This window comes from Brienomyrus brachyistius, chromosome 18 (assembly GCF_023856365.1).
Source record: "Brienomyrus brachyistius isolate T26 chromosome 18, BBRACH_0.4, whole genome shotgun sequence".
Classification (NCBI taxonomy): Eukaryota; Metazoa; Chordata; class Actinopteri; order Osteoglossiformes; family Mormyridae; genus Brienomyrus; species Brienomyrus brachyistius.
The window spans coordinates 4,360,849-4,387,445 of NC_064550.1; the positions used below are offsets into that span (position 1 = coordinate 4,360,849).

General features: G+C 40.2%; 2 protein-coding genes and 1 long non-coding RNA gene across 7 annotated transcripts; 1 reads left to right on the top strand and 2 right to left on the bottom strand.

Annotated features, from left to right (window-relative positions):
* Positions 1-247: 247 nt before the first annotated feature.
* LOC125712542 (adiponectin receptor protein 1-like) lies at positions 248-9,123 on the bottom strand. Of its 3 annotated transcripts, none has more exons than XM_048982705.1 (9): positions 8,973-9,099; positions 7,369-7,410; positions 6,973-7,265; positions 6,574-6,708; positions 6,309-6,480; positions 4,893-5,079; positions 3,045-3,232; positions 2,522-2,715; positions 248-2,427 (listed from the first exon to the last, which is right to left on the bottom strand). In XM_048982705.1, exons 3-9 carry the CDS (start codon positions 7,078-7,080, stop codon positions 2,299-2,301), a joined length of 1,113 nt encoding a protein of 370 aa, XP_048838662.1. In that variant the 5' UTR covers positions 7,081-7,265; positions 7,369-7,410; positions 8,973-9,099; the 3' UTR covers positions 248-2,298. The 3 variants fall into 3 exon arrangements, with proteins under 3 accessions (XP_048838662.1, XP_048838663.1, XP_048838664.1); XM_048982706.1 differs by lacking the exon at positions 8,973-9,099 and adding an exon at positions 8,706-8,956; XM_048982707.1 differs by lacking the exon at positions 7,369-7,410 and having other exon boundaries at positions 8,973-9,123.
* A 1,269-nt stretch (positions 9,124-10,392) lies between these two features.
* LOC125712543 (RNA polymerase II subunit A C-terminal domain phosphatase SSU72-like) lies at positions 10,393-25,399 on the top strand. Of its 2 annotated transcripts, none has more exons than XM_048982708.1 (6): positions 10,393-10,507; positions 10,971-11,102; positions 13,321-13,464; positions 20,847-20,986; positions 21,120-21,238; positions 23,039-25,399. In XM_048982708.1, the coding sequence occupies exons 2-6, from the start codon at positions 11,023-11,025 to the stop codon at positions 23,138-23,140; spliced, it is 585 nt and encodes a 194-aa protein (XP_048838665.1). In that variant the 5' UTR covers positions 10,393-10,507; positions 10,971-11,022; the 3' UTR covers positions 23,141-25,399. The 2 variants fall into 2 exon arrangements, with proteins under 2 accessions (XP_048838665.1, XP_048838666.1); XM_048982709.1 differs by lacking the exon at positions 10,393-10,507 and adding an exon at positions 10,528-10,720.
* Positions 23,643-25,876, bottom strand: LOC125712545 (uncharacterized). Of its 2 annotated transcripts, none has more exons than XR_007383340.1 (3): positions 25,697-25,876; positions 25,272-25,329; positions 23,643-23,756 (listed from the first exon to the last, which is right to left on the bottom strand). It is a non-coding gene; the product is annotated as an uncharacterized LOC125712545 (long non-coding RNA). The 2 variants fall into 2 exon arrangements; XR_007383341.1 differs by having other exon boundaries at positions 25,272-25,332.
* Positions 25,877-26,597: the final 721 nt, after the last annotated feature.

Genomic DNA, 26,597 nt, shown 5'->3' on the forward strand with positions numbered 1-26,597 from the left:
ACAGCTGGATGCGTTTTTCAATCAAAGCAGTCAAAGCACAAGAAGAAGTGAGCTATTTAAAATGAAAGGCACCTGTGCTTGGCTAAAGTAGTTTGTAAAACCTGGAGTAGCTTTCAGTGTACTCCCTGACATGGATTACCTGGTCTGCCTATCCATCGCCTATTGTGTGGTAAACATGTTCTTCGGTGATTTCTAAATTAAACGGAGAAACTTCAGATTTTCCTATAAAAAAAATAGAAACAGCTCATTGTTTTGCTATTGTTAAATATTTAATGTAACAGTTTACACTTATGTGGACAATGTATTTCAGTTGTTCATTGATCGACAACGAAAAACCGAGCACAGAGTTGTGTGCGCACACATAATCGAGTCATTGTTAACAATCCTAAAATCTCAGTTTACAGCAGTTGGGAAGCTTGTGTTTCAGTCAGTATTTGAAGTGGGCCCGCACTCGCCGCTACGCAGTACTTGCGCCTCTTCGGTTTTCTCTTCAAAGTACTGGCACCTTTCAGTATCTGCTGGTGCTGAATAACAACGGGAGGTCCAGCACGTGTTTTTCTCCACTTCAGCCACTGGTTTAAGTCATCTCAATCGGCCATTATTTTTTGGGTATAAAGCATCAAAATCATAAAGTAGAAATATTTCCTTCAAAGAGCTAAGGTTGACCTACTTAATTCTGAAACCAGAATCTTCTGCCATTAACACTTAATCAGGCCATTAAAGTGTCCCTCTTCCCAATAACATACTTTATTTTCATTGGCATAAGGCACAGGAGTACTAAATTTAGATCTTTTTAAATAATTTTAAATTATATACGATATACATTTTCAATTGTATTTTACAGTTAGCGTCACTAAATCAACATTTCTATTTACTATGCACAAACATTAGATGAGTAGCAAGGTAGCTCCATACTGAAATAGCGATATCTGTCACATTACCGTTCAGCGAAAGTTCGAACTGTGTATGCGTGAGAAAATCTATTACAAAACAATGTCCTGGAATGGGTACATTTATAGTGGTGTGCTCTTTACACAATTACAGCAGGTTCAACAATAAACAAAAGTGAATGATAAGCCTCCGATACTGCAGATTTTGCTATTTTCAGCAGAGGTGCTTTCTTAAATACAACTACCAATAGACCTAGGGTAGGGAATGCAATGACCCTGCACCCACAATTCCAGCCACTGAAATCTCTGTCAAATATTTCAAGACGCATAAGTGTGCCTAACACCATTAAAATCACACCTGACAATTATTGCGTGAACATATTTTAAGTGTAATATGTTCACTTTTATGTTCAGCAGTACTTGTTCACTGTAATAAGTGTAAACCCCTCTATGTGGCTATATGCTAATTTCAAGAGTTTCACATTTACTTTGACTGAGTTTATTGTTTGATGCTACTTAGTCACCTTGAGTGTTTTCGTTCCACTCAGTTTAATCATTAAAAAGTTACCTGTGACCACGAGGCGGTCACAAACTACTGAGACTCGTGTGACAGACTGGTTCCTAACTCTACATGTGTTTGCCATGAAGATTTGTGACGAGGGACAGCAAGTCCGAGCCAAGAATGGCACCTGAGCTCCTGCACCTCTTCTCAGAGACGGTGGTGCACCAAAGGGCTACTCAACTCTCATTCCTGTAAGGCCACATACTATAGGGACTTCAAAGCATAGAGCAGAAGACTTCCAGCTTCTTCAGATAATAAAGCCACTGCTGTGTCCTGCATGAATTAAGTTATTTACCAAGTGAAAACTTTTAGTGAAACAATCTAAATCAGTTTAAATAAAAAGAGACAATAGATTTACTTTAAGAAGCTCCTGCAATACTACAGGCTGCAGGAATGAGAGCTGAGCAGTACTCCTCTGCTACCTTCAGTCCCTAGTCATGGCTTCTGTTATTTCATACTTGCTCTGTGCTGCGTAAGTCCTCAGTACTTACTTATGCAGCTCCTCAGTTCTTATATTTTCCCATGATAGACATGAGTGCCCACCAAAGCAACTCCCTCAGGACTAAGAACAAAGATGGAACATGCAGTGCTGAAGCAGCACTGCAACACCCTCCTCCCTATGTCCTCCCACTCCCTGTCTGGTTTCTACCCACCACCATTATGGACCAAAACCAGAGTGCTCAGAAGGGCAGATCAAATCAGCCCAAAATGTTGGTCATCAAAAAGCCGCAATAGGAAGAAGTAGGGGGAGGAGTAATGTTAATAACATAACCTGAGAGGCACTTGGTAAAGGACCAGGGCCTTCTTCACTGAAAGGGGAGATTGTGGGAGGGGATGAGGCTTCATTCAGAGCAGAGAATCATCTGTGCATCCTCCTTCCAGCCCATAGCGAAATTCCTGCAGATTGGATATCCCATAGAAGTGGATGAAGGCAGCTGCCACCACTAGAACGTGGAAGATCTGGTGTGACTGGAACTGTGCGGCAGAGAAAAGGCCAAGTGAGTGAGGAAGGCACGAATTTCCGTCAGTGAGAAACACAGGAGAAGCTGGAGGGCCTTGGCAGGCTTACCCAGATGTCGCATTTGCCGGGGAAGAAACGCTCGGGGATACGAGCTGCGTAGAGCCCAGCGCCTGTGATGTACATGGCACCCATCAGGTAGAACCAGCCCATCTGGCCCACTGTGGTGGCTTTGACAAAGCCTTCCGCGATGGTGAAGTGCATTGTGGGTACAATCCCACTCAGTCCCAGACCCATGAAGACCCCTGTGATTGAGAAGAACAAAGGCAAATAGCTAATAACCATTAGAGCGGTTTTTTCCAACCCAGTCCCTCGGCGATCCCCAGACAGTCCACATTTTTGCTCCCTCCCACATCCCTACCAGGGATGGGACTGGGAAACACTGCATTAGAGTAGAGAGGAATTGTCTTGGCCACTGCAGGATCCCACTGGGGGCGCACATAATCATACAGCTGAGTATTAACTGGTTCTTAAACGACACGTTTAATAAAAATGTAATAAAGAAAAAGTATGACGTTAAGTATGAAACTATGTGGAGCCACGTTGTCCGATAAGCACGCCGGCGGCTGATCACCTGCACGAGTGGGCCGATGGCGGGGTGTGGCGAAGCGATCCCACTGAGCGACGATGATGGCGGCGATTCCCAGCATGCACACCACAGAGAGGTAGATGAGGCGTGGTTGTGGGGAGCAGTAGAAGGAATAGTAGAGCCAGGGCACAAAGGAACCCATGATCAGGAGGGCAATGCCCGAGTAGTCCAGCCTAGGGGGCACCGGAACAAGGGAGAATTCAGACCTTTCACACTTTTACCCACATAAAACCAAAGTGTTACCCAAACGCTATTCTGTGAACCACAAGTCTATGTGAAACCACTGTGCGTTATGTAAAACTCACTGTCTGTTATCCGGACTGTACAGACTCACAGCCAGTCTGTAGAGTATTTTCTATCTTTACAAATTCAGGACATATCACTGACCTGAGACCAAGTCAGCTAAAAAAACTGTATAAGAAAATAGGGGGGGGGGGGGTTGGGCTCAGTATGGCTGGGCGTTACCTTAAAAAATAATATTTTCATTTAAAAATATCAGAATGAAGTATTGTCCAACCCCCCTTCTAAAAAAAACATGCATTATCATTAACTGCTTTAGATAAACAGTCAAAGCTCTACATTAATTATTATTTTTTTTAGATATGAAGAGAATGCATAATACAGATTGTGAAGCGTGGGATGGGGGAGCCAATAAAGGGACACAGGAGGAGAAAAAAGAAAGAAAAAAAAGCAGAATCTCCCAATACTTTTGTGTTACTATAAATAGCTGGTCTGTGTATGTAGAAAGTGCAACTAGATTAATAATTATAAAACTAAATGACAGAGATGTCTAGTAAAGTGGCCTTTAAGCATGATACTATGGGACAATGTACCCCATTTAACTTTCAGATTATGTATTTATTAATAATTGCCCCGTATCCATTCATCACTGGTAACTATCAGCGAACGACAGCTATTTCATGTCAAGTGTTTATGCAAACAGCCAAAAATTAATTAAAATTTCCCAGTAAAAAAAAATCTGGAAAACCAAAGGGTGTTGCTTGCTTTTGCTGAAAGACATTACAGCTGGAAAACTAAATTAAGTCTAAAACTAAATTTACCATGCTGTCGGAGTTAAGGCGTAAACTCGAACCCGCTTTCTGGAGTACACTCCACTATTTGTGCTTAAAGAAGGATATCAATTGGGGGATGTGTGAATCGATACTGAAATGTCACTTCTGTCAATCTGAATGTTTTCATCTTTGAAAAGATCTTTTTTCTTCCATTAATTTTTTTTTTCATCTTCCATGTCCTATTAGGGGTTCCATGGAAATGAATAGAAAAATACAGAACAAATCATGTATTTTCATGGATCAGTACAGGACACAGCATTTTATTTTTCAGTACGGGATGGTCTGCACAGCACAACTGTCAATAGTTCTAATGTGGCAATGCCAAACTTCCCAACTCAGAAGAACAGTTAATACACTATTACTGCAATGTGCTTGTGAAACGCTGCACAGTAACAGCTATTTTTTTTTTCATTTAAACTGCGTTGGAAACGTTTGCTTGGTCAAATCACAAGTTCTGCTGTTATCATGCTTGGTGTTTAGCCTGGGTCTACCTCCCCGACAATGGCGATAACTGCTGGCTAGTCACTGTCAGACATAAACGCCAAGTTAGCTGTCTAATATCATCGATTACCAGGACTATCGTCATACCACCCAGCCCTTTGTCAGTAGCCCTTCAAACAATTTGCCCAAATAGGACATCACCCCCCACACACACACACACAAACACACACACGCACACACACGCCTGCAGTACACGATCCTTCCATCCACATGCATTCATGCAGAGTAACAGAATGCCTGAGGGAGGGTGGAGACGTACTTGGAGAAGGTGCGGGACACTTTCTCAGAGTGGCAGTAGACTGTGTGGAAGAGCCAGGAGAAGCTGAGACAGAGCACAGCACCCAAGAAGAACATCCCAAACACCACCTTCTCCTGCAGTGGGGCCGTGAAGGACATGTTGGGCCGCAACATGGTGAGGGTGCCCAAACACAGGAACAGGATCAGCCCTGCAGCACAGGGACATCATGACAAATTCAAACTGTGTACGCAGACCTCAGTACACAGATCCACTCACCAGGGGATACTATCTCACATAATCTAGACTCAAACAAATATTCATTTATAGCTGATATGGCATTTTAACGCAATAATTTTTCAATTATTGCAATTCCAGATTTAAAACTGAATATATGAGTAGGGTTAATAATGATTACTGCAGTTGTGGTTAAAGAAATATGCATATACAAATATCTATATACAATGCTATGGCATCTCGTTTCCACAACCCACTGCGCTACTCCAAAACCGCATAGTGCCTATTTACTTTGCATATACACCTAATCCCAACCGGTTATATGCTTTAAATCATGCCTAGATTACAAAACTGTAATTATACAATGCAAATTCTATGTAATGATAGTATAGTAGTTGCTACAATGTATGGTTAAGGAAAGAATTATAAAAAAAAAAAACATGCATGCACAATACGGTAAGGTACAGTATAGAGCCACAAGCATTCAAAAACAACATAAGATGCATGTGCATAAGATGCAACCACATAAGACTGTACAAGAATATTTATATACGAAGCAGCCATTAGAGGTCTGCACACTGTGTGAGCACAGCTTAAAAGCAGTGATTCTCAGAATGTGTGGCGCCCCCCCCACCTTGGAGGCACTGTGGCACTGCAGAGGGGGGCGTAAAGCATAACAAATCCCAGGTTGAAAGTGTGCTAAAACGTGTTCTGGTACCAGAGGATGTGAGCGGAGCGATGAGAACTTCCGCTCATCGCACACGGAGCGGTGTGCTTCCCCCGCTCCCAGCCACTGCAGACCGCTCCCCGCTCCAGTCAGTTTTCACCACCCCTCCAAGGAAATCGTTCACCGTTCACTCCAACAAAGAAAATCTCCATAATATTTGAATTTTAACTTAAACTATAGCCTAGCATCAAAATAACTGAGCAGCCAGATCCACATTAAAGCAGAAATTATTTAAGATGTAAGCAGGTCCGATACTGTTCCGGTATGAAAAAGCAGAGTTGCCAAGCTGGCTGGAGTGAGATTTTCAATTCCAGACAATTCTGCACACACATTTACATGTATGACGGTGTTATTGCTTTGTCTGTATGGGTAGGGTTGGTACGTGAAGGGGGTGATGAAAGGTCAACTACTTCCAAAGAGGGGCATGACAGAAAACGTCTGAGAACCACAGGCTTAAGGGGGAGTTATCTGCTGACCCAGGAGGTGCGTCCAAATGTTTCCTGTTTCTGTGTGGATCCTGAAGATGCTCCCAAAGCATGCACGGAAGGAGGGCATGGGCGGCCGGTGTCCGTGCAGAAGGTAGTCGTTGTCTTTCAGCCACTCGGGTAGAAGGTGGTATGGGATGACCCTCCAGCGGCCCTCCCAAACCTGTCACAAGCAAGGGGCGAAGAAACCAGTGTAACCGAGTGACCCCTCATCTGCCATTAACAAAAAAGCCCAAACTACTGATGGTGACTTGACCTTGTGCACAAACTCCTCCATCTTCTCCATAGCATGGTGGGCCTGTAGAGGCAATGTAATCACCCGTACGCTGTCTTCATCCTCCTCATCCTCTGTGTCTCGAAGGGTCGAGGGGCCTCCTTGTTCTGTGGACCCCTGGTGACATAAACATCCTCTTTTTCTCAAGGAGGTCACTGGTATACCAAAGAAGTTTCAGATACATCTAATATTAAACGCAAGCTCTTCACTGGACATCCGTACAGAGTAACGCTCACAAAGGGTGTAAGCCACTAGCTGTGCCCTATACACCTCAAGCCACCCACTTTCCCTGCAAAATTTTATGCATTTTATTCTGTGAAACACACACATTTCACATAGAGGCACATTGACAAAACCACTGCCTTGGAACAGACACATTACCTCTTCAAGCAGAGGCCCCATTTCAGTCAGCTCCACATCACCAAAGGGGCGGCTCTCCTCAGAGATGTTACAGTCCACATCGCTGGCTGGGCAGCTGCGGGTCGACATGGGGGTACCTTCGTCCAGCCCTCCCTGCCCGCAACCCCCACCCTAGAGCACCTGCTCGCAAGCACTCACACACACAAATGCTCACTGCTGGGTAAACTCAGACTGCGTTGATCAAACCCTGTGCAGTATACCACAGGCAGCTCCGATAGGGATCTTCCTCCAATCTGTTTCTCACTGTAATTCATCTGTGGAAAGAGTTTTTAAATTAGAGCTTTGAACATCCAATAAACATTCATAGTTTCAAATAAAACATTAATCCAATTAAACTTAAGAATGGAGAAAACCTACTTAAGCTGTATTTGTAGTACGATACCACCATTCTCTCACCACCTAAATGAACAGATTTTCATCACTTGTTTGAAAAATGAACATTCTGTCAGACATAAACACCATTCTGATTGTGCAGTAACTGAACCCAATTTAACTTCCAGCTCACATAGCCACAATGAGGAAAAAACAGCAGTTACTCCATTTTAAAAAATCTTATGGATATACGTTTTGAAAAAGAAAAGCAAAGGATCTTATAGGAATGGAACAGATCTCAGAGAAAAACATACCTAAAATGTATTCATATTATAATATAACCATTACCTTAATACCTACGTGAACATATTTTATTCGCTTGTTCGGCAAAGAGGCCACTTGCAAATAGTATGATAAAAAATGTTTGCATAAAAAAATATCAAGTTTTATGTAAAAAACTGTACAAAATTCTTTGTGCATGTGTGTGTGTATATACATGTGTGTTGTTCGTTTCTGTATTCTGTGCTTTCAGTTTTCTGCCAAAACTGCTATGTGTTTAAGAAAAATCTCTTTTCTACAGTATGTATATATCCGATCCCTGAGTCTTAGTTTCCTAAAACTTGTTTTTTTTTCTTATCCTCTCCTGGATAAGAAAATATAACTGTATACATGAAGGCAACCTGCTTAAAGTAACTAGAATCTGGCTTTGTTCAAGGAACTGTTTAAAAATATTTAATCAAATAAACAACAGGAGACTAATTCAACTACCACAATGGATGGACAAAAATGCAAAATATTAAATGACCCGTTATACATGACAATAGCATGATAAACAATAAAAATCATAACAGAATCATGTCAAACACCCAAATTGACTAGGGTACGATTTGAGGGGACTAGCGAGGTCAGTTGTCATATACCAAAATTCATTTCAATTGAATGTTCGCAAATAATATGTTAAGTGATTAAAGAAGCAAATAAATTAGTCTGCTTAGTTGACACCGGCGGAAAATAAATGAAAATTATCGCACGTCACGTTTACGTGGCAGCATTATAGGGTCAGTGTAATTGACTGCTCGCTAACTAGCAAATTAGACATGAAACATCAAGTTCGTCTGAAGGTTTAGCTTTTAATACGCTATTAAAATTACAGTCGTCTTCTTATTTAGATTTATTTAATTGTATTAAGTTCCGTATTTACTCGCATAATCCTCGCACTCATTACTAGTTTACCTAACCAGCTAGCGTTGGAGCTGGATAAGTTTTAGCTGCACAAAAAATCCTGTCGGTGCTGTATCCCGGCTCAAACGCCATCAGGTATTAACATGTCATTTAATGTCATCAGACATTCTTCCAACCAAGTAATAAGTGGTATCTCATACCCTCATGATAGTTTTTAAATGTACACTAGTAAAATATCCTTGGTTTCGGGTAAAATAAAAAATTCTTGCATAATTTGGAAACACATAAATCAAGCTAGCTAGCTAGTTAGCAGGTTAGCTTTCCGTCTGCTCCTATGAGTATTAGAATGTCGACATCGACAACTTCCGATATCTGCTACCTTAACAGCTTAGCCAATGATTTGTTCGATCAAAACTAAACAATGGTATAGCTTACGTAACATAGGTAGAATATTATCAAATTCTTACCGAAACCGTCTACTAGTCTGTCACTTTTTCCTGTGTGGGGGTTCGTAGGTCGGCGTGTGACGTCATGTCAGTTTCGTAGGCGGAAGTAGTCGGGCTCGAGGAAAGTGACCCGTGGACTTCATTAGGACTGCTGTCACTCTGCGTCTGCCAAGCTGTTATTAAATTACTTAGGTTATTTAATAATTAAGCGGGTATAAATGTGGGGAATAATTGAAACTGCTGTCCAGAAGTGAGGCAATAATGATTCCTTACTGATTCACCCTGACAACAATAATCCAGGTGCACCATAAAAATCAGAAGGCAGGAAGGACTCCCAGTAGCACTTAACATAAGGAGCCAGCAGATATACAGCTGTAGGAAAAAAATTTAATGACCACTCAAAGCAAGAAAGGTCCCATAAAGCAAGAAAGAAGCCCTTCATTAATGAGTAATTTCTTTCGGCATTAATAGAGTATCTGTCAGTCTCACTGTCTGTCTTTCTAAACAGAGGAGAACCAGGCTGCAGTTTGCAACAGAAATTACACCCTTAAATTCAGCAATGAGTGAAACAAAAAACTGTGCTGTGGTCTCTTCATTTTCTTCCAGAGCCGTAGGTGCTCCAAGAAAGCGCCCCATGGAGTGGGTGGGCAGAATTGCATGCCAATGGGCTAGATGCAGGGCTTGACTGGGATTAAATGTTGACCCTGGGCTTTTTCCCAGACAGATCCACCACACATACATGCACACTTTCCATATCATGTCAGTCAGTTTATTAAAGTGAATATACCTCACTGTTTTGCTACATCCATAACCAGGAAGCATTCTTCAATATCCTCAAGAAATTTTTCTCTCTCTTTTTCTTGGGGCTGTACTTGCACATTCACTTAGGCAGCAAGGTGATGGATCTGTTTACACTTGCTGTTTACACAACACGCATGTCTGAGATTACCCAGTTTATCATAATACTATTCATGCTTTAATTATTGGGTGAATAAACCTACAAATTTTTGAATAACAATGTATTTTCAACAGTAACAGTATATTTAATTAAAAACATCCACCCAACTTCCACAATTGCTCCACTTTAGTTGGTGGCAGCTTTTTTTTCTCTTACTTGCTCCTATAACTACACCTTTTGGACCATATAAAGGAAGGAGGTCTACCTCCTAGAATTAAAATTCAAAGTACCCAAAGGTATATTATAGTAGCTTAAATGGAAATATAAACTTTACATTTTTACTTGTCTACATTTTTGTCTGTCTCAAACTCTTCAACTTCATTTTTTCTTTGCGGATATTTTGTTCCGCTTAACGAAATATATAGAAAGGCCATGTATTTTTCGCTTTGTCGATTCATTTGCAATCACTGCCGATCCAGTTCTGTACTGATAATAGCACTAAGTATTAACTTTTCAGGAATACCATCAGAAGGGGGTGCTACTGCACACTGGAATCAGGACAAAGTTGTATCATTGCAGTCTGACAGTTGCCTGATGTTTACGTAAATCTATTATATAACCACAGCAACTGCGGCCGTGGCACAAGCCATTACTGCACGTAAGTATAATCACATATTGTAGTACAAAGCTAACAGTTTCTCTCTACCAGCAACGTATAAAAGGTGATAATTTATGGTGAAACTTCCTCACTTATTGATTCCTGTCCCAGAGGTGCGCGGCACGCCATCGTCCAATCAGAATTACTCCGATTTCTTTAACGCGCGTGCTACATTTTCATTCCTCCAAACACGTCGTTACGAAGGTGGTTTAGGTACTTAACTTAATCTTTTACTGAAACTAGTCGCTTTCCGTGTAAACTAACGTCTTCTACTTTGGGTGAACTTGGATTAATCTGTTAAAGGTCCCGCCATCTTAAAATATATTTAAGGGAGCCGCACAGAGAGAACACCGCATTATCTGATGAAACTTTGTGTAATTTAGAATATTTGTCTTCCATCACAGGAGAGCTGTCCCACTTTGTGTGCGTATTAGTAGTTGGTTAAGTATGTGTGTGATTTTAGACTCCCTTTAGGGTTTGGATATCGACTTTGTTGGCGGTCGGAGGGAAACGCTATGCCGAGTCACCCGCTGCGCGTGGCGGTGGTGTGTTCGAGCAACCAGAATCGCAGTATGGAGGCGCATAACATCCTCAGGTAAATGACACGAAGCTGTGTTTGCAGGCCAGGACGGTGTAAATGGAAAACGACCTTTAGTTCAGTAAATTATAAACCGTTTCATAGCCAGTTTCTGAATGTGCAGTAGCTGAGGCTAGTAATTGAAAACGGGAATACTTAAAATCTGTCAGCTTAGTAAACACGAGGTAAAATAATTTATATTTATGCTATGAGATTTCCATTGTAGTAAACTGGTTTTGGAGTAAGTTAAATGAGCTATATGCAAATAAAGGCGCATCGTCGCATAAAAAAACTAGCCGGCATCGGAATGTTTACTATTTTGTTACATAACGTTTTCTTAGTTGTGGTCCAATCTTCGATATGATAAAGACACGGTGGCTGCAATGGCAGCTGAAGATTAAAAGGATTCTCAATTTTGTGATTCTGGAGGTATTCGGTCAAGGTCACTAACAAATCTGCGCGTAATTGAACCTGTGTGGCTTTAATTAGCGTTGATTCCCACTTAAAGCTAAAGTCATTCCAACGATCTGCACCTTGTTGCAGATAATTCAGGCCAAGTTTGTTAAAGCCCTCGTCGTGGACTTTGCACTTATGCAGCTCTGAACAAACGATTGTCGATATGAGCAGGGATATCACAAAAAGAAGGCGAAATGAAAGCCGTGTTCTCCCCAACCGGCCTATGTACTTGTATGAGGATTGCAAGTATGTAATTACAAGCTAGACAACAGTACCACTATTAAAAAGGCAAGTGAAGTGATGTAGCAAAATATCACCAATAGGTTAAATGCGTATTTAAGTAACTGTTTCTGTGACTCAGTTGGTAGAGTCTGACTGGTAATCAAAGCTGCTGGTTCGCACCCAGCCCCTCTGTGCCCTTAAGAAATTCAGAAAATTATCTAAAATACGAAATGGGTTATATAGGGTCTTCAGTTTGTGCCAAATTAAAAGATCCAACAAGACTTTATATTGTTATGAAATCGCTTTAACTAGTGAATTCGTGAATACTACCGCGGGGCGGGCTTTTGAGGGGGTGTTCCTCTGCTTGTTGCCCCCTCCCCAGTACGTGGTACGCATGGGCAGAAACTGGAAAGGGTCCTTCTTATTAGTGATGTTCTATCAGTTAATTAAGCTACTGAAGACCGTTTCATTGCCCCCCCTCCCCGTAATGCATTATTGTACAATGATACAAGCAGGTACATTTTCCACAACGTATGAACAACGTCCCGTATGTTCTAAAATGATCATGACCGGTGAACACGTGTGTGTGAAGAGTGTGCTATGAGTCGAAATGGGGGGTGACGGACCTGTCTTGGTGGATATTACTTCTTCCAGATGGACCTTTGCTACAAGGCTAAACTGCTACGGAGCAGACCAGTTAAAAAGCGTAAATTTTTGCATCGTTTTTGCACCCCTTCGCGGGGAATAAAACGTAAACAAAGCTTTAACAGTTTTATTTTAAATATATAATGTCGGTACGTTTATATCGAATCGTCAGGGCAATATAGAAAGAAGTGTGGGCTGTCGTCTGTAATAAAGACCACGGTGGTCCGTTAGCTGCCCTAATAAATGACGCATCAGTTAATAACATGCAGTCTAAATTGGTGCTTTATTTTCACAGCTTTAAGTGTCAAACGAGACAAATGTTCCTCATTAAATATTCACAATAAATGTATAAGAGGTTAAATGCCCAGTCGGACAACAGGTGTTAGTAAAGATATGTGGATGAATAAGAATCAGGAGCTGAGAACACTGCATCACACAGCTCTATCAATTTTTTATATAGTACATTTGATGCAGTTTAATACTGGTCCAGACTGCTAATAGTTTTAAAATGTTAATTTCTTCATAGTTGTGCAAGCTTTCAATTGATTATGAAACACAGGATGATACATCATGTGATTTTTATTTTTATGGGTTCCCGTTTTGATGAGTAATAAAAGAATCTTAGTGCAAGTAAGATCCTCATCTTTGTTTAATGATATAGGTTATTCAATCACAGACGCATCACATTTTAATGCCGATATTTTAGATTTGAAATCATTTGAACATGCATGGGTTACGTGGTTGTCTATCGCAATTTCTATTGACTCTGCAGAAATATGTTCATTGCATTTAAGTATTGTGAAATACCTTTGGGCTCAACCATAGTCTTGTTGATCAGTTTGGTGAGTAGGAGCCCAGTACAGGAATAATGCTGGCAATCTTTCTTTCTCTCCCTCCTGAATTTCCTGTGCAGCAAGAGGGGTTTTGATGTGCAGTCATTTGGCACTGGGTCCCATGTGAAGCTACCTGGTCCAGCACCGGACAAGCCCAATGTGTATGACTTCAAAGTCACCTATGAGCAGATGTACAACGATTTGGTCCGCAAGGACAAGGAACTGTATCCCCCACAGGACACTTCTCACAGGTCTCAAACACTCATACAGCATAAGAATACTTTCTTACTGTGTTGTGTCTTATATTTCCTCAATGAGAAAGAGAAAAGAGACCGAAATTACACGAAATTCACAGTTTGGTGCAAACATCAGTTTTTGGTAAATGGTTTCGTGAAATTTGGGTTCAGCGGGGACAACTGAAGTTATTTCTTTAAGCTACAAACGCAATTAGAAATACTTGTAAACTAAAGGCAATGCCTCTAACAACATGTTTGGGGGGGAAAAAACTTGATGTTTATATGCATTTTCTATAAATTAGCAAGTAAATCTGTCGATTTATGACCTACCGTACCCAGCATTAGCTATAATCAACTCAAAGCCGCAATTAGTTTAGTGCTGTCCACGATGAATTCTGAATTTAGGTTCTGTCTCTCAGTTTTTCATTTCACTGCGAGTACAGAATCGAACACAATGTACCTTTACCGGTAATACAAATACACGTCAATTTGCATTATTTAAAGATGCATGCATTGTGGTGCAAAATGCGTAATTAGTCTTGCTCACTGATCCCGTGGCGTCAGATTATGTCAGCTGGCGATGGACACCAGGTGGGATCAGAATAAATGAAATAGGTTGCCTTGGAGACCTTACCCAGGTGGAGTACCAAAACGGTGATCACCTTTTGTACAATGTCGTATTGCTAAAACCACACAGGTTCTGTCTATTTGATGTGTACTGCCAGGGGACAGATAATTTATGCCATCTACTGTTGTATGTGTATAATGAGATGTAAATTCTACTCGGCGAATATAAGATGACCCCAGTTTCCTAGATGTAATTTTTTGGAAAAATACACCGGCGGCTTTTCAGGCCAATATGTTGTATGTTTCGATATACAGCCACGGAAAAAATTGAGACCCCAGCACAATTTTTTTGTTTCACTCATTTCTTCTCTTTTTCTTATTAATGAAGGGCTTCTTCCTTGCTTTATGGGGCCTCAGTCCTGCTTCTAGGAGCCTGATACAAACTGTCCTAGCAGTGCATCTCACACCTGCACTTAATGCTTCCCATTCCTTTTGAAAGTCACTTGATGTCATTCTTCGATTCATGAGAAACTATCGGATAAGTTAATAGTCATCTCTGGCATTAGAATGTCGCTTCCGCCTTTTACCTGGCTGGTTTCTGGTCATTCCCAGTGTCTCCTGCTTCACCTTATTCTTGTGTATTGCTGTCTTAGAATATTTTAACCTGGAAGCATGCTGCTCATCTTAGCCTTCTGCCAGCAGAACCACAATTAAACCATGATTTAAAAATGCAGATTTGTTTAAAAATGTAGAGTGGTCTCAATTTTTTCCACCGCTGTATGAGAGTGAATGAGTGTGTTTACTTTATCATGTCTGCACCGAGTAGCTAAAACTAAAATTTGAGGTCTAGGCAAAGACCACGATCGGCCCTTTTTGTCTGTAGTAGACACTGCAAAAATTGTGAAAAATACATTAATCTCTCATCTAATCAGTACAAAATGTTTAAGCAGTACAGTGAAGACTTGTAGTGCACTATCAGTAAATCCAGTAACATTTTTTTGCAGATAAAGTGAAGAAAGTATAACAGTCAAAAACATTTGTAAACCCTAAAATTATACATATTTGTTCCTGTCTGTTGTGAGTATGTCTACAATAGTATCTGGCACACTGTTGGCTGACTACATGTAGACACAAGATGTGATTGGTCAGTTACTTTTTGGATTTAAAGTAGTTTGGGCTAAATGTAAGTGAACGAAGATAGCCCATTTAAACTGAGGTAAGCAGAAAACGGGCATGTATCACAAAGCTGGATTTCTTATTCAGCCCTAGTTTAAATGGACTTTATCTTCGTTCACTTATGTTTTACCCAGACAGCTTTAAATCCAGCAAGTTAGCCAGCTAAGCAAGAAGTCCTGCCTCGTGATACAAGCTCCTGGATATGCAGACGCTCCTCTACTTATGAACTTTCAACTTATGAACTTTCAGACATATGAACGAAGAGGACTGCAAGTCCAAATTGTGTTCGTTGGGCTCCCGTTTCCTGTCCGCAGCCATCAATTTATTTTTTCTGCGTGCCACTTCCGCCTAGTACGACTTCTGGCCACTCCTCCCGCCGCGCAGCAGCGTAGCGTGCGTACTCACAGCATCCTAGTACTTAATGCTTGCGTATACCCTTAAAATGATGTTGAAGTAGAGGAGTGTCTGTATATTCTGGGTTCTGAATAACTGCTATAGACCAATATAAGAGCTGAGATCCTCCTTCCTAGTTTTGGGTAAACAGTGCCAAGTTTGTAGTCCCTAAGCGGCATCACTGAGAGCAAAATGTCAGCATGGGCCAGTTGGCGAAATAGGGTTTCGCTGGCAGAAATATCACGCAAACAGAATATACTAGAAAGAAAATTTCAATGCAGATTTATTCCAAAGATGCCCTGTGATGGGCTGACCCCCCGTCCTGGGTTGTTCCCTGCCTTGTGCCCATAGCTTCCGGGATAGTCTCCGGACCCCCCGCAACCCAGAAGGATAAGCAGTTTGGAAAATGGATGGATGGATTTATTCCAAAGACACTACAGAATCCAATGATACCCAGTTGGATAAGTCCTAAATATCCCTTGGCAACCACTCTAGTCTGGCAAATTAAAGCTAACAAATTAAACTTTGTAGTTAGCACATTAGTGGTTATTGACGTCTGTTGGACTAGATTGAGTCTAGAAAAGTTCAGCGTTGGAAAGTAATAAAGTTCATTTTTCACATATCTATATTTGTGTAGATTTAGCCGTGGAAACTTTTGATTTTACTACGCCTTACAGGAAATATTTTTGCTTTCCACTCTACTACTTTTCTACACAGCATTGCGTTACATTTTACAATCACATTGCAGTTTTTTTTTAATTGGACGATGACAGGTAAAGTTAGTGAATAGATAGATAATACAGAGATTTCAGAGCTTGTTAAAGTGAAGCCCAGCGACTCGAAGTAGCATGTAGGCATCAGAGGTTTAGAATCCTGTCAGCTATTAGAAACTTTTATAAAAGCAAGATAAAACATTTTTTTTCCCCAGAGTTGGAGAGATTTATTGCTGTACAGTGCGTACAACATGCAACACCTTTAAATTCATTAGGGAAGGTGGCTCTGGAAATGGCAGAGGTGATCCTTAGATGTTTGTGATCAGAATTGTGAACAGCATGTGGTTAATGCCATGACAGTAGTGTTAAAATCTGAATCCTGTGGCCATTAGCTGGTAAGTTTTATTTAACACGCACATAATGCGCATCGTGATATAACCGAAATCTCATCCTGATAATGATATATATCACAGTATAGTATATTTTCAGGAAAATCAATTCAATTATCTTGGTTTATATAAAATGACCACATGGAAAGGATCCCAATTTATAGCATTTTGAATTATTTACTCCGAAACATATCCAGACATACAACCGAAGCCTTCATGCAATTTACCTCCTTGCATCTGTGTCATGTATAAGAGTGTGATTTGCAACACAATGAAATTAATTTCTGTGTCACATTGTACATTTGCATCAGGGACTATATGTTCAAGTGCTTTTAATTTAATACTTTAAGTATACTTACAAGCAAGTCATTACTTTTACTTAAGTAGAAAAGCCAATGGAGTACTTCAACTTTTGCTAGAATACATTTTTGCCTGTTTATTTCTATTTCAGTAAATTATTTGAGTACTTCCTTCACCACTGGGAAACCCACATTTAACTGCTTTTTCCTGTTTGTGAGTGTTTTTTTAACAGCACTGCAGGACTGATTAACACTCTTGTTTCAATATTTATAGGTATAGCCTATGCCTGAATGATAGTTGGCATCTTTTAGCAAAAAAATCTTCATTTTGTGTTTTCTGCATGGTAGTAAACTCATGCACTAGAGAAAAATAATTGATATAATTTGTATATAAATATATATTTGCCATTATTCAAAATGGTGTCTATTCTCCCATCAAGAACTTAAATAAAAATAAATAATGCTACTTTTGATTTAATGATCCCTCAACCATTTTCCACAATTACCCATCACAGTTGCCATTTTAAGACCAAATAACACAAAAGTAGATAAAATGTTTATCAAACATTATTGCATGTTCCTCACAATAGACAACAGAACTGGAAAGTTCAGGTCCAGAAAGTACAAATCCAGGGCAAGTTTTTCTTTAAGCCAATCAGTTAAGGACAGCCACAGACTACTGATCTGGTTGGTTGGAACAAAGCCTTGGTCTGGATTTGTACTTTGTGGACCTGAATTTTCTACTTCTGACAATATAATAAGACGTGAGGAGAATATTGATGAAGAGGGACAAAGGGTAAACTGGGACAGTTTTTGATACATATTTACATTTACACACTTTTTTGACTTAAGCTCAGGGGTGAATCGACCTCTTAGTGATTAAAGATACGTAACCTTAAGGATGTAAGGTCCTTCTGTTCCCCTAAATGGCAAATAAACTGTTACTATTGTTACTATAAGGAATGAAGTTATACTAATGTAGAAAATTGTAAACAATTAAATATGCTGACCATACTTATGTTAACTGGATCGGAAATATATTTTTGGTTAATTACTCTTCATTTCGAATTCACACAAACATTTGCAGCAGACATAGAATTAGAGGAAGACATTACAATTTACAATATGACATGAAGCAAATTTGTAAAAAAGTAGTAATTTGCATATAAAGCATCTTATTCTTCATACACACAGGGATTATTAATCAATGACCTTGAGATCAAGTAGAGACAATTCTAAATTGACTCCAAGCTTTTCACGAACTGTGGATTCCTGATTGCCTACTCACTTGCTTTCAAAGAGCTTTCAATTAAGTTAGTTTCAGAAAACTCTTCAGAATCAGACTGCTATGAACTTTTGCTACATGAGTTTGATTCATGGTTAAACATAATTGAGTATTTCAAGGTGCAAATACTGTGAAACCACAGAATGTTTCTGTCAGTGTGTAGCAGAGGATATGAAGGATAATGAAAACAGGTCGTACCTTTTTATCAAAAGCAAAATGCGACCTGTTGTCGTTATTCTTCATAGATTCTCTGTTGTGGTCATATACTGTTATAGCAGCAGGAGTGTAGCCTGTTTTCTTGTACTTCATTGTACCAGAGGTTAGCCTGATTAATACATCTGGCAAATGAGGGAAAACATGATCGACATACTGAATGGTGAATTATCTCATCGAGTTCCTAACTCAAATACCACAGAAAAAAGCATTGTCTTTTGATTTAGAGCACAGTGCAAAAAATGAGTTTGCTCCCTGGTGGTAGACGACATGAATTTCAGTTATAATAGCTATTGTAAAGGTTGAGATGCTCTGATGTTGATGTGCTTCTCATGGCTACGGCCTCTTCAAGCACAAACCATTCACTTAATACTTGCCTTTGCTCGTTTTTATTTTCTATCCTGCAAAACTAACATTGTCAGGATTCTTGCAAGGTCACAACAGTATGTTGAAAATACATTTTTTTTTTTAAATATCGAAATTGTAACATGACAGTAGACCTGCATCATCCAGCCACTTCAGAATGATTTATCCAAAATGTGTGATATCCTGCTTCCTGTACTGTCACTTCAGCCAGCAGCCACTCATTTCATGTTTTCTCTGAGCATGAGACACACAGGTTGAAATTACATAAATATTTTACCAAGGAAACATACACCTGTATGTGTGTGTGTGTGTGGCTGTGTATTTTTCCAGTCCCCACAAGGGAAACTCAATTTTATAAAAATCTGCAATCGCAATCAAAAAAATAAAATATGCCAAGAATCTTGTTTGTTTGGTTACTGGTTAAGGTTAGGAGGCTCAGTAGGGGTTGTCATAATTAGGATTAGGGTTATGCTTATAGAAATGAATGGACAGTCCTCACAAACATATGTGTGTGCATGTGTGGTTTTGTACATACAACCTTGTGGGGACCCAATGTAGAGTGCTCACAAAGATATGAATACATGGACTGCTATTATCATATATGTGTGTGTGTGGCTGTCACTGACTCACAGCTCTGCGTGAAGTGAGTGTGTGAGTGTGAGAGAGAGACTCAGGCAAGGTAGGTGGATGGTTGCTGGCGCTGCAGAAGAAGCAGTACACAAGCACTCCAGTCACTATCCTCCCCTTGTCCGCCTTGCTTTTTCCTCCGCTTCTCTCACTGTTCTCTTCCAAGAAAAGCCCACACAGCTTCTCCTTTGCCCTTCAGGTTACCATGTCAGACTTAGATATAATGTAGTGGGAGTGGGCAGAAAATGTGGGGAGTGGATTAAGCAAGAATGATTTTAGCATGAAAGATTGACCTTGATTAGTCTGAGTAGGGAATGCAATTTTCTGAAATTCAAATTAAAATATTCTTAGAAGTGTGTGTGAGTGTGTGTGTGTGTGTGTGTATATATATATATGTTCTCCCCATGTCGTCGTGGGGTTTCCTCTGGGTACTCCGGTTTTCCCCCCACAGTCCAAAAACATGCTGAGGCTAATTGGAGTTTCTAAATTGCCCGTAGGTGTGTATGTGTGAGTGAATGGTGTGTGAGTGTGCCCTGCGATGGGCTGGCCCCCCAAAAATGGATGGATGGATGGATATATATATATATATATATATATATATATATATAAATTTTTTTGCTCACTTACTACACCCATCTCATATCTGTAGCACAGTGGTGACATAATATGAATGCTGAACAGTGTAATGAGAGATGCAGCATTTTTCTACCCTTAGCTGCTAATCTCGTTTAGGACGACTGGAGAAGTTTGTTAATTTTACAGTATCATTAATCAGACTCAGAAGGCCCTATACATCTGTTATTGCTTACAGTTGGCTTGCTATCAAGGTTTTCCTTGGATGGAAAAAGGAGCATGTAAGACTAATCTTGAACAGTATTATTTAGTTTTATCTTTTATGAATATGGGTCCCACCAGGAGCCATTAATTTATCATTTGAAATAAATTTTTCTTGAAATAAATGTTACACATTAGTTAGAGTACTTGCTGCTTTGGGAACCGGTACAGTGGGCCCACACCTCCAGGCTGTTTGATTGCCAGCCTTGCTTTGTGTGTCAGATTTGCACATTTTCACTGCGTTTGCGTGGGTGTCCTCTTGGTGTTCTGGCATGCTTCCACAGTGCAAGCACATGCAGTTTGGTGGCTTTGTGTCTATGAATTTCCCTTAGCATTTGCCAGCCCTGGCTGACACTCCTCCAGCTTATGCCCTTTATATCCTGGGATAGATTTCAGGTTCCTTGTGACCCTCTGTTGGATAACCAGCTATGGACGATGGATTGCTGGGTGGCCGTTATGCTGTTTAGGGGCCCTGACATGTGGTCATCCTTGACCTACTGTGATCCAGATACACACAAAATGGGATCCTGCACATGTTAGAACGCAACAAACGCATCAAGCAGCGACCTGAGCGTTTTCAGGACTGCAAAGAAAAGTTTGATTTAGTCATCTCGTGTGAGGAGCGGGTCTACGATCAGGTGTTGGAAGGTCAGTCTGTCAAAGAACACATTTGCAAACTGTACTGGTATTACAATTTTGCACCCTGTTCAAAGTTACCAGCTTGGCTTTTCATGTAAATGTACGGTTATCAGTTCGCTTTCTATGTTCCTGACTATTTCAGACTTGAACTCTCGGGAACAGGAAACCTTTCAGCCAGTGCATGTCATTAACGTGGACATCCAGGATAACCATGAGGAAGCTACCCTGGGCGCCTTTGTCATCTGCGAGCTGTGTCAATGTGTGAGTGATTCTCCTAAGTTTATCTGTGTTCTAATGTTTGAGAGTCAAACAAATCACTGGGTCTCAGGATTCTGTTTGAACCTGGAGATGTCAACCTGTATGTGGGTAACTGCTTGAGTTTAGTCAAAGTGCTTGCTTGGTAATGTGTACTTACAGTGCCATTGAAAAGACAGTACACCCCTTTAAAAAAATATCATAATGTGACAAATTTTAGATCTTAATTTCAACAATACCGTTAGAAAAATATGGTAAAGTTGAAGAAGTTGCACTTCAGTAGTTTACATTTAGTAATCATATATATATATATATATATAAAATGAGCTTTCTCATTTTTTGTGAGAAAAGAAACAGCATTTGAGAAAAAGAACTTCATAAGTGTGAAGCTTGGTGGTGGCTCTGGCACTTCAGGGCCTCACCAACGCGTCATAACATCTACAATGAGTCCAGCATCATACCAATGCTTGAAGAGAATATGACGGTCTTGGCCCTCACATGATAATGACTCCAAGTGTACAAGCAAATCTACAGAGGAGTGACTCAAATCAAAGGAATGGGGTTACGGAATGAGCAAGGCGAAATCTGGGCTTTAATCCAGTTGAAGTGGGTGGGCTAGAGGAGAGCTGAACATGCAAGATGCCCCTCAATATCACACAGTTAGGGGAATCATGCTTAGAGGGATTGGAACAAAAATCTACAGGTCTGTGTACAAATCTGAGACGGTTATAATAAATGTGTTTCTGCCCAAGAGACAGTACCAGGTACTAAATGTAAGGATGTACGTAGTTACATTTTCCCCACAGAGAGAAATTACTTTTCTGTAGAATTTTGTTGAATAATTGATATCCAAATGTCATTGTTTTGTTAGATTTCACTTATGTCTATCAGTACAAAAACTTTTATTATATACACATAAAAATGTTGAAAAAGATAAACTTCTTCAAGTGCTCTTTACTTTTTCTTAGCACTAAGTGAACTTGTAGTTTACTACAGTTATTGCATAAAATTTTTTGCTCGACATATGAAAATGTTTTGACACTAAGCAAAGACTTGTGGTTTAAGGCAAAGCAGACAGCATTTACTGAGTGACATGGACTAACAGTATGAAGGTTGCCATATAGTTTTCTAGGACTATATTCTATATTACTCAAATTGAGACATGATGTAATTGTACTTATACTGCATTTTCTTTAGATTTAATATACTTACACAGCACTTGTGAGCGAATCAGAGAAGAGTCCTGTTTTCATAAAATAGGATGGATCAAGTTTCCACACTATGCTGTGTTTGTGTGCTAAAAATGTCTACCTCATGAAATATTTCCCATATTCTTGATATATCCTGGATACTGGCTTCCTTATCTTTACTGTAGAGGGCATCATATTGAGATACACAAAAAGCCACATGCACACACCCACCTGCCTCCGAACAAGCTCACAGCACCACAGTGCACATGATCAAGGTGTATAACTCATTACTTCATGAAAATTTCCCAATGTGTAAAATGGTGAATTTGAAAGTAGCATCGGGTTAACCCAGTGGTTCTCAATCCTGCTCCTGAAGGACCCCCTGTCAAAATGTTTTCATTCCAACCCACACTACATTCAACCAGCCACATTCATTACTAGCCTATTAAGGATTATCTGTGCCTGATTAAGGTAGGTTTAGAATGAAAACATTCTGGCAGGGGGGGTCCTCCAGGAACAGGATTGAGAACCACTGGATTAAACCATAAGCTATGCAAAATAATATTACGGTGTCGGCTATGTTTGTGACTGTTTCTCTTCTTTCATCGTTTGACAGATCCAGAATACTGATGACATGGAGAACGAGATGGATGATCTGCTGCAGGAGTTCGAGGAAAAGAGCAATCGATCCTTCCTGCACACTGTCTGTTTCTACTGACTATTGAACTCAAGTAGTGATGCTGCGTCATCTGGCTGAAACTTGTACAAGAGGCACACCATCCACTTGCTATCACTTCCCTACTAATGCAGAAACCCATTTATATAGACTGTATAACACTGAGGCACTAGCACTGAGTACTTCCATTAACCCTTGTGCTGAAGCAGTAACACATTGCAGCCAGTGACTGTGCTGTACTGTAGCATGAGCATATAGCTACTGGTAACTACACTGCACTGGGATATTAGTATCTCCTTCTGTTACACATGCAGTGCCACTGTGTTCGAGCTCACCTGCTTTAAGTCATGCAGATTCGTGGAGCAGCTGTTTGAGGGGTGGGGGAGCAGCACCTTGTTGCCTTAAGCTAATTCTGGACACATTTGCTAGGCTCTCTCACCCTGGCAAATATGCCCAGATGATGGTATGATGCTCTACTGTGTCCATTTGCCAGAATGGAGTGCACTTCCCAGTGTGTGAACCAAGCCAGTGGGGTAAATCTTATCTAGTCGGCTCGTCTTTTTCTCACCTCCTGTTGAGTCAAAACATGCTGTAGCTCTAGGAAAAGTGACAGAGTGAGGTGAGAGGTTCTCTTCTGTGCTGCTGGTTTGTCCATGTGCTTGATCAAGGGAAACGACGACAGAGACATAAATGAAACATTATCTATTCATTCTCTTTAAGAAACAACTATTTTTATTGCTTTTATCAGACTGGTGTATTCAGATGAGTGCTTGATTCCTTTTTTGTGTTTGAGTATAAATTAATAAGAATGCAGATCAACAATGAACCATAAAAACCTCAGGGTTAAAACCTCATATATTACAGTTATTTATAAATTGATGTTTACATCTGAGAATCTTGAACTTTGCTCAAATGTCGATTTTGCTCCATTAGGTTTTATAAATCAAGCAAAATGTTCAACTTTGGAGTGCCTGTGAGACAGTGAATACTTGAAGTGCAGTTTAATATTAAAAAGGGTTAAAGTCTTTGCTTTATTCTATATCATGCATTGTTTGCCATATTGGATCACAGTCACAGTGCATCTATTGAGATGTCGACTCAGAATTTAAAGCATTTGGAAAGGATTTAAAAGGTAATATTTAATGTGGAAGTGCAGAGTCAAAGTCGCATCCTGACCAATTAGTGAGTTTTCATGCACAGGGTCTGGGCTGTTTAACTGAGTAGTCTGAGCATCCGAACTGCCATGTTTCCAGTAATGCTTTCTTTTAACTTTTTTACCAATGACTGAGTTGCTTCTCTTGTTTTTGGTTTGTATTATCATTTAGTTGTCTTACTGTAAGGTTACATAGACCACATCCATCAGGCTTTTAACCATTTATCCTGGTCAGAGAAGTGAGGGACCCTGGAGTCTATCCTCGCACAAGAATAAGGCTGAGGTACAGCCTGGCTGGGATGGCAGCGCGCTGCACTACACAAACTCACACGCACCAAATCATGCATTGTGGGCAGTTCAGAAATGCCAGTCAGTTGAACAGCCAGAGGAAGCTGCTGTATGCTGAGGAAGGCCAGGTAACACAGGGAGAACATGCAAAGACCAGATGCACAGAGGAGAGGTGGGATTTGAACCCATAGCCGTTAAAATATGAGGCAACAGTCCTGCCCACAAACATTTGATTAGTTTTCAGGGCGCAATGATGTCATTGGTGAAAGATACATGAAAGGCTGTTCAGTTTTAGGATGATGTCTGGATGCACCTGTCTGAAGACTCACTTAATAGCTATATGTAAAATTTCCTTTATATTGATGTAAACCTAGATAAAATAAAATCAATTATATATGTGTTATATAAATACTGTAGCATAAGTACACTGTTGCATAAATGAAGTTAATGTGATCTGACTAATGTTTTTTTTAATTCTCTTCAATGCAAGCCATCTATTGGTTAAGACGTGTAAAAATGTGGGCAAACAATTGATGTTGGCTCACATCCTAGAAAGTTTTGCTGATGCGTCTGTAAGCTGTGGAATTATTTTGCCTAATGAATACAACAGACTTCTGTTTTGTCCACAATATTTTAACATTTGTAATATTTTGAATTCATGCCTAACTATGTTGCAGTTATCAACATCCGCCGAAACATCCACTAAGAATGTCGGCGTCTCTGTGCAGCTACCTTCTGATTGGCTCATCCACCAGCCACGCCAAGATCACAGTCCTGTCCCTCGAAGATGCTGCTAACAACAGGAAAGTGCATTTCAATAGGAACCGCCACCACTGGGTGAAAACGCATTAAAAATTAAAACATGGTATCTCATCTGGAGCTTCCATTTCAATTCTCCAATGAAAAAACATTAGAAGTAGCAATGCTTAAGCACGCCTCTTTATTTAAATTACGTTATATATGGTTCTCAGTTGTTTCTTCTAGTTTTGTTCTTTCAGTAAGAAACCGTAAGAGAGCTCACCAGTACGGATAATGCAGGTTTCACAATTTGCAATTTAATTATATCCCACCCTTCCAATACCTTCTTTAAAAGCCATATAGGTCAAACATAAATATAGCCAGCCTATCAGTCCCTTGTGTAACATCCTCTTCCTTACCTTACGAATCACCAAGATATGAGCCCGTAGCCGCATTTTCCAATCAGTCTAGTTGCTTGAAACTAAATGACAATACGGTTTCACTGTTTCTATATAATATGAGCGCTCCCCGTAGTTAATTGCCTTTCCTTATGGCTCATGATCCGACTCGGCGATGGTGGTTTGGGAGCCGTACACAAAGCAAGCCCTGCCCTACAGAATGGCGCAGAATACAAATTTGACCTGCAATGTCACGCACTAAAGACGGAGTGATGGTGCGAGAGGGGGGTAATTCGCTTATCTTGAATGTGGCTATATGAAATCTCGGCGCTGTTTTGTTTTTTGCATTGCTTTACATCTCAACATTAACGGGGGAAAATCTGGGACATCCTTCGGTAAGGTATATCGACCTCTGATATCTCTGAGACACACGGAGAATCGTACGTATGAACTGGCCACGATGAAGAGAGCGAGGAAATTGGATACGGACATCTCTTTCCCCGGGCGATGATGCAAAAGCCACCGCAGCATCTCGACTGGATTAAGGGGAGGATCCAATTCTAACAAGCCTTCGATCTCACACAGAACCGTTACTGAAATTACAGCATTAATGACAGCTATGAAATGGACAGTAGGATTTGTGTTAACCGAGTGAGAAAACCACTTAATGAAAGACGCCGATCAGCCAATGATTCAGGGAATTCATTAAGAAAGCAATTGAACATTTGAAGGAACAAATATATATATCAGAGCTGAGTAGTGGTACCCTTCACTGGGTTTTACCTCCTCCTTCGACCTTGCTCAGATTTGTGAATGGTCACGAAACGGAAAGGAATGCATTTTTTAAAAGAAAAATCTTTAAAGAAACATTAACCCAGACTATCGTTTCAACCTGCATTCTCTTACCGGGGAAACCATTTAT